The sequence below is a fragment of the Aegilops tauschii genome, chromosome 7 (genome assembly GCF_002575655.3).
Source record: "Aegilops tauschii subsp. strangulata cultivar AL8/78 chromosome 7, Aet v6.0, whole genome shotgun sequence".
Taxonomy (NCBI): Eukaryota; Viridiplantae; Streptophyta; class Magnoliopsida; order Poales; family Poaceae; genus Aegilops; species Aegilops tauschii.
In genome coordinates, this window is record NC_053041.3 from 379,967,561 (window position 1) to 379,975,615 (window position 8,055).

General features: G+C 40.5%; 1 protein-coding gene across 1 annotated transcript; it reads right to left on the reverse strand.

Annotated features, from left to right (window-relative positions):
* Positions 1 to 987: 987 nt before the first annotated feature.
* LOC109743177 (uncharacterized) lies at positions 988 to 5,125 on the reverse strand. Its single transcript, XM_020302255.4, has 8 exons — positions 4,815 to 5,125; positions 4,622 to 4,731; positions 4,481 to 4,531; positions 4,145 to 4,288; positions 3,959 to 4,048; positions 1,659 to 1,765; positions 1,351 to 1,435; positions 988 to 1,254 (listed from the first exon to the last, which is right to left on the reverse strand). The coding sequence occupies exons 1-8, from the start codon at positions 5,008 to 5,010 to the stop codon at positions 1,156 to 1,158; spliced, it is 882 nt and encodes a 293-aa protein (XP_020157844.1). The 5' UTR covers positions 5,011 to 5,125; the 3' UTR covers positions 988 to 1,155.
* Between the last annotated feature and the right edge of the window lie 2,930 nt (positions 5,126 to 8,055).

Below are 8,055 nucleotides of genomic sequence, written 5' to 3' on the forward strand. Positions count from 1 at the left end.
ACAAATTTATCCTCGGTGCTAGCCGGTGGTTGTTTAAACACTTAGCTAACTTTTTTTCACTCACCCCACTGCTAGCTAGGAAAATTTGGCTATCATTTTTTTATATTTAAAAAAGTTAGTTTAACTAAAAGATGTTCAAGGATTTTAAAAGTTATTGTGAATTATAAAACCCATGAATTTTAGAAAACACTCGCGAATTAAAATATATTTATGGATTTCAAAAAATATTCACAAATATCAATGATAGTTAATACCAATGAATTAGAAAATATTACCGGAAAAATTATAAACTATTTTGTATTTTAATATTCACAAATTTTAGTAAGTGCTCATGAATTAAACTGTGCACGAAAAATAAAAAGAAATAAAACTAAACAACACACAATCTGCGTGCTATAAGTGACCCCACAATCTCCGAAGCACTATAACGCTTCTATAAATGGTTAGTTTAATTAAAAGATGTTCAAAGGATTTTAAAAAAAATTGCAAAATTTAAAAAACATGAATTTTAGAAAATATTCCCGAATTTAAAATATACTCATGGGTTTCAAAAAATGTTTTTGGAAAATGTAATCTTTTCCACGTGGTTTTTACCGGTTTCCATTAAATATTCCTTGTGATATTCTCCCCAACATGGAATATGTTCCATTATGCTGGTTTCAGTGCTAAGAGTGTCGCTCTAGTCCCAGGCTGATAGAAATCATTAATGTTCCAAGAACAAAAAACTCCATTGTCTTCAGTGATACCCCAGGAGTTACGATTTTCTGAAAACATGCCGTGGAATATTTTGTGTAAGCTTCGAAGTGTATTCTACAGTTTGCTTAGTAAGAGGGTTTAATTAAAGTTTCAAGAGGACTATTTGGATGATAAAAAATCAATTTCCAAGTTACTAATAATTTGAATTTTTCGCAATTTGACAACGTATATCACCCTTTCTCCACAAACATGGTTATAGCAAGGATAGACTCTCACTGCTTGGTCGTCAAATACCATGCCAACCAATGATCCTCATTCTCTCAGAAAAGCATCACATTTCAACACGCCAACTATGCTTTGAACACCCTTTTAAGATTTTGCAGATGCATCAAAAGCATCCGGCTATAATATTACAAGTACAAAACAGAACTCAAAATTGCTGTGCACGTCAAAATCAACTCAAACCCCAAGCGATTTCTGCTTCTTAGCAGTATTCATGTACGGCCGTAGCACAAACTCGTTCTGCGCTTCACTTTGGTCCACAGTTCCTCGTTTGATCTGTCCCGGCAAAAACAGCAAGGTTATGTCAGCACAAGACCTACAAAAAGCATCAAACAGCACGGCAATAGCCAGATATGGAGGGCATTTCTTAACCTGGTAGAGTCGCAACTCAAAACGGGGCCCAACCTCCTTCAGGTCAATGGATTTGGGGCCACCATGTTTTTCGTAGATGTGATGCCTGCCATAATCAGAGAAAAAAAAGGAGGATAACATCAGAACAACGAGTGACAGATGATGATATGTTTTCATGGAAAGAAAATCCAGACATATGGAAAGACTATATTTTCTGGACTTTTGAGACAAAGACTCAATCCAGCTAGCTTTGTTGTGTGAATATATTCTATGCGACTGCTGACATCAACAAAAACCAACAAGGATGATAAACAAAGTAAGATGGTAACCTGAAAGAGATATAGTCGTCTCTATTAGCAAAAGTGATTAGACGCTTTGACTCCGGCTTCGGCACAGGAAAGAGATGCTTCATTATATTGGCAGTCCTTTCACCAGTCTGCAACAATTCGACCAAATCAAACAAAGACAGGTTTCATTTCCAAGCACAAACACAAAGATAGCAAAGAAAACTGTGCATTAAAAAACAAGCTGCTTCCCATGAACTTTAACGAGAGCTTGTCTAATACTAAAATACTCTGTTTCTAAATATGAGACGTTTTGACAGTTCAATTGAACTGCCAAAACGTCTGGAATGAAGGTAGTAGTAACCAGGGATGCCATATACAACAATGCCAGTGGCCTAAATTTCTTTTAGAAGCAAACAACCAGAGGATAAAAACTGGCAATATTACAAGTGCCTAACCAAATACTAAAGCGGAACTCACAGAAATGAACTTCAAGCCAAATAAGCAAGAGTAGAAGTGGAGGTGCTCAGTTCAATAATTTTGAATGGTTTGAGTTTGTCTTCACCAGTAAGCACATATATCAGGTTAACGAGAAAAACATCACCGCAGCCTCCGCATTTTGTAACAAACTTAGATCAAAACCAGGAAAGGGCCAGAGCAAAATAATTCTTTTCCCCTAAGCAACAGTAGAATGGTGGCGCTCAGCTTAATAGTTTTGAATGGTTTGAGTTTGTCTTCATTAGTAAGCAAATCTCAGGTTAACGAGAAAAACATCACCGCAGCCACCAGATTTTGTAACAAACTTAAATCAGAAACAGGGAAGCAACAGAGCAAAAAGGTGAGGTCAACGAGAAACACATCACCACACCCTCTATATTTCATAAAAAAAAAATCAGAAACAGACAAGGAACATAGCAAAAAGGGTTTCTTTTCTGAGTAGAAGTGGAGGCACTCAGTTTAATAATTTTGAATGGTTTAGTTCGTCTTCATTAGTGAGAACATCTCAGGTTAACGAGAAAAACATCACTGTAGCCTCCAAATTCCATAATAAATTTAGATCAGAGACAGGAAAAGAAGATAGCAAAAAGAAGTTTCTTTTAGAAGCAAGGGCGTAAGTGGAGGCGCTCAGTTTAATAGTTTTGAATGGTTCGAGTGTCTTCATTAGTAAGTACATCTCAGGTTAACGAGAAAAACATCACAGCAGCCTCCAAATTTCATTAAAAAAATCGATCTGAAACAGAAACAGGAAAGGAACAGAACAGAAAAAAAATCCTAACCCTCATCCTGTTATATGCTACCAAGATAACCAAGGCTGTTGAGATGCATAATTTTGAATGGGTAGATATTATCCTCATAGTTGGTCTCAGGTTAACGAGAAGACCATCATTGTAGCAAGGCAACTAACCAGGTAGGAAGCACATAATTTGTGAGGTAAAATAAGCAAACGGGTATCAAAGCTGCTCAGTACATAGTTTTGAATGGATATGTTATCCTCATAGTAGGTCTCAGGTTAACAAGACGTCCATCATTGCAGCCATCAAGCCGGACAACAAACATTGTCCGAGGAAAATGAGCAAACAAACTACCTAACTGAAGCATAGAAATTTCTTTAAAATGATACCAAAGCAGCTCGGTTTACATAGTTCCGAATGGACATATTGTCCTCATACTGTGTCTCGGGCTAACGAGAAAACCATCATTGCAGCCAACGAAGATAATAAGCAAAGTACTATTTTTAGTGTGAACTTTTGTGCGCACAACAAAACAACAGCAGCAACAAAGCAAATGAGCATACAGCAGCCAAGACAACATATATTCTAGGCAACATAAGAGCCATTGGAACTGGAGGTGCTCAGAATCAGATGACCAATCATGAAATAATCAATAATTTCATCATAAACAGAAATATAAACATTATCACAAATATTGTTCTTGAGTATGAATGTGTGGATGCATGAGCAACCAGAGAGAGAGAGAGAGAGAGAGTCCTTGCTTAATTAGATAAGCCAGAATCATCACAGCAGCCTCCAGTTCCAGTGTGAGTATATATGCATGTGTGAATGGACTACTGATAAATGATAGGTCTAGAGAAACCAAGAAACCGAAAAATAAAATCATTACAGAAGACTGCAGGATGTTTATCGTAATTCTTTAACACACATACCTAAATGCTAAAACAAAACTACTTTCCAGGCCACATACGGTGGGAACAATTACAATGAAAAACATAGATAAAGCATGAGGGTGACATTGTTAATTGTTGTCTGCATGCATGTAATGAACATGAACATTTAACAGGTGAGACATATTAGAACAAAGTGACTCAGGATTCAAGTATGTAATACCTTCGTTGTGAAGTTGTCCAGTATCAAATGAGGGTAAGCTTCTGACATTTTTCCCATGGCCTTCCTATCTTTGATATCATGTCGTGTTACCTGCCAAAGATGGAACCATGAGTTACCACCAAGAATGGTGTCGCATGTTGTACACTGCCCCAGCTAGTCATGAATAAAACAGATATGGGCACTTACCACATTGAGTAACCCAAAGTATGCAGTTGGACCTAATGGTAGATGACACACAATCAAACCATCAGGCTGGCCACGATGCTCATGCACCAAAATAAGATCAGTGATCTCGTGTGATCGGCAGGACTCAACGATTTCTGAAATCACCTACCAGGAAGAAAAAATGGATCAATAAGAAACAGTGGCCAAAACTCACGGATGATGTGCGAGAAAAATTACAGTCGAAACAAACACTATTTAGCCTGTTCACTTTTTAATCAATCAAATCTTATGTGAATGATACCTAATCTGATGTTGGTACACAAAGTATACACGAGGTGGAATGCTTCCGTATCATACCTGACCACCACGGTTCATCCTCTGTGAGTTCGGAAATACAACTTTCAGCTCCTGGCAAAAAAACAAGTTTGACCAGTCAGTAAGCACAGGATGCACCATTTTAACCTGTCAAACACCTTCCAATTCACAGCATAAGCAAACCTTAACAAACTGAGTCAGGGGCGCACTCGGGTTACGGGATGTGGTCAAGAGAATCTTGGGCTCGCGGAGCGTGGCGCCGGCGTACTCGTCATCTATGATGCTCCTCGGTACTGCCACCGACCAACCAACCATGAGAAACGCAACAAAAGAAAGTAAAGAAATGGGAAGGTGGGGGCGATGGATCCGACGAAACCTGCGCGGTCTTGGTCGTCGAGGTCGATCTCGCGGCGGAGGGCGAGCTCCTCGTTGCGAAGCTCGGTCGGGATAGGCTTGCCCTCCTCGAGCGCCTCCCGGACGCGGCGCTTCTTCTCGTAGTGCTGACGCTCCTTCCCCTCGAGGCTCTTCCGGTAGAGGTACTCCCGACGGAGCCGCGTGTTCCGACGCAGCATCTCGCCTCCCTCTCCCGACTGGACCAAGCAAAACCCTAGCTAGGCGCTTGATGAGTGGAGGCGATAAACCCTAGTAGCGACTTCAAAGCTTTGGCGGCGCAGCGCGAGCTTGGACACGGAGTTGTGGAAGGAGAAGGGCTTGTTTTAAATAGCAACGCTTATGGGCTTCTACGGCCTCTCCAGACAGGCTTATGGGCTTCTATGGGCTTCTCCAGACGGGCTAATAGCAAACGTGTGGAAACCGATGATGATTATAGTAGTACGCAGTACGTTCACCTCGCGACGTTCATGTAGGGCAGCAGTCGCCGCCGGTCGCCGAGAATTGTTGGTCCCCTCGCCACAGGCTGCTATCTTGGCACCGGGATATTGAAGATCTCGCATCTTCAGAAGTTCTACGATTTTCGTCATCGTTTAGTAATCAAACTTTTTAAAATAAACTACTCTTGTTCTTTTGACAGTGTTATAAGATTAGAGAGTTTTCTGTCCTCGTACATTCGATTATTTGAATCTGATGAGTTTATGTTGGTGTGTCAAACTTTTTTATTGGTTTGATTCTTTGTGGAGTTGAAATATTTCATCGACATCATGATATTGTGATCCGACGGGGTGCACTTCTATGGGATCATCCCCGGCCAAGTACGTTCATTGATCAAGGTTTTCCATCTTTTTGGATGGGCGAGTCAAGGCGCTTTCAAAAATCATTATTGCTAATGTTTGTCCGGAGAGTGACAACATTGTTGCTCCATTTCAATTGCAATCTCTTTATCAAAGTCTTTAGGGTATTTTTTTTAGCAGAGATTGATACCGTGAAGGTGTTTTCAAAAGATTTCATGCTAATTCTTATTCATATGAGTTACTTTGTGTTTTCTTAGATTTTAGATCCAAAACAACGTATCTGTAATTGTTATGAGTACAAATAAAATTGCAGGTGTTTCTCAAAAAATCAAGTGTACCTTTTCAAAGGTTACTCCAGCACCTTCTCCCATGCTTAACAAGTGGGGCACTGCACTTGTCGCAACCTAAAAGATTTTTTTCCTTTTTTTTATAGATTCATTTATTTTAACCGGGCTAACCCCTTCCATTTATAACAAACAAAAATACATTGAGCCCAAAAAATTACAGGAAATGGGAAAGAAAGCGAAAGCGAGTCCAAGGCACTGACAGTACTATATCCGTCCGATGTTGAAATGGACATCATGTGGAGAAAACCTGTCAGCACCATAGTAGCATAGAACTAGCCCTGTTACAGAACCAGTAGACCAACAAAATAAACAGAAACTAAACAAAAGTAAACGATCATGGAAGCTCTTAGGTAGCTTCATCAGCACCCACCGATCGCACTCCTGGATGGTGCGTTGATCTTCACCAAGTTCACAGTATTGGCACGTAGCAGCTCAACACTTCCTTTCAGAATCGCCACATCGCCCCTCCTTTTGAAGACCTGCCAATTACATAAGAAAAGAGTAGGCGGAAAAAACAACCTCAAAAGGGGTCTTTATAAGCTTGTGTTCAAAGGTAGCTCTATTGCGAGCTAGCTAGATGGCCCAAAGGAAAATCACCAAACCAACAGTACAGAATCACCCCCCCCCCCCCGGAAAACTTGTAACACCAACAGAACGGTTGTTGGGGTGGAGATCTGTACCCAACATCGCACCCACAGATCTCTAGAGCACCCGTGCAACAGGACATGTGAAGAATAGGTATTGTGAGGTTTTCTCAAAACGTTTTATCTCTTGAACCGTGTGCCCAAATCATGGACCATCATCATCGTTGGATTTCCCGTGTCAAGATCTTTTAAACTAGATCTCATGTAAATAGGTTTCGACAAACTTTTTTAACGAAAAAACGGGAATGAGAAGAAAAAAACAATAACTGAAAAAATGAAAATCTAAAAAAATGATAACTAAAAAGAATAGGGAAAACCCCTGAAAACCATAACATCACAAAAAATGAAAAAGGGTAACTGAAAGCATAATTGTTATTTTCACTTTCGGGAAACACGTTTGTGCTTCTCGCGAAAGCACACTCTATGCCTTTCCATTTTTTGGAAGCACGGTTGTGCTTCTCGTGGAAACAGATGTTGTGTTTTTTCCCTTCTCGGGAAACATAGGATGTGCTTCTCGTGGAAGCACATTTGTGCATTCCCTTTTTCGATAGGGGTGTGGACGCACGATGCACCCTAAAGCCACAATGGCTCACTCTATTCTCCCCACACCCTCGCACAATGCACGGTGTCATGATTTCACTATGCGGTGCCTTCGAAGGCGGCAACTGGAACCTTTACAAATAGGGTTGAGCAATCTCAACAACTCAAATGGGGGTTCTCAACACCACCACGAAGTTTCACCACAATGGAATGTGGCTTCGAGGTGAGATCTTCCCTCTAGGGTGCCCAAACTCCCAATAGTAAGAAGATCCACAAGATACGGGATGGGCGAATCAAAATTCCTTTGGTGTAAGTAGATCTAGGTCTCATCCCTCAATCCCTAGCAAATCAACAAGTTTGGTTGGCTAGAGAAGGAGATCTGGCATGAAAAAGCTTAGGGCATTAATGAAGGAGAGAGGAAGGCAAGAGGTGCGTGGGAGGAGGAGCAAGAGGAGGGTGATAGGAGGAAGAACCATCATTAAATAGTCACACCTATTTCTAATCGTTAGGCTGCGGAAAATGTAATCAATGGTAGTGTGACAGATCAGCCTAATAAAAGTGTCTAATGTGCAATCAAAAGGGTGCATGAATAAGGGATAAACATATCAGGCAATTCAAAATAGTGTGATGGGACTTCTTCATGGGGTTTAAGACTAAGCAGCTCCGAATATTATTCCGCTGCCCACCAATCTAGATAGTTGTGATGGCCCCGATTAAATCGTACACTAATCATACACACAAATTTGCACAATTAAGATCAGGGACTCGCGGGAAGATATCACAACACAACTCCAGACACAAATTAAAATAATACAAGCTTCATATTACAAGCCAGGGGCCTCGAGGGCTCGAATACATAAGCTCGAACACAAACGAGTCAGCGGAATCAACAATATCTG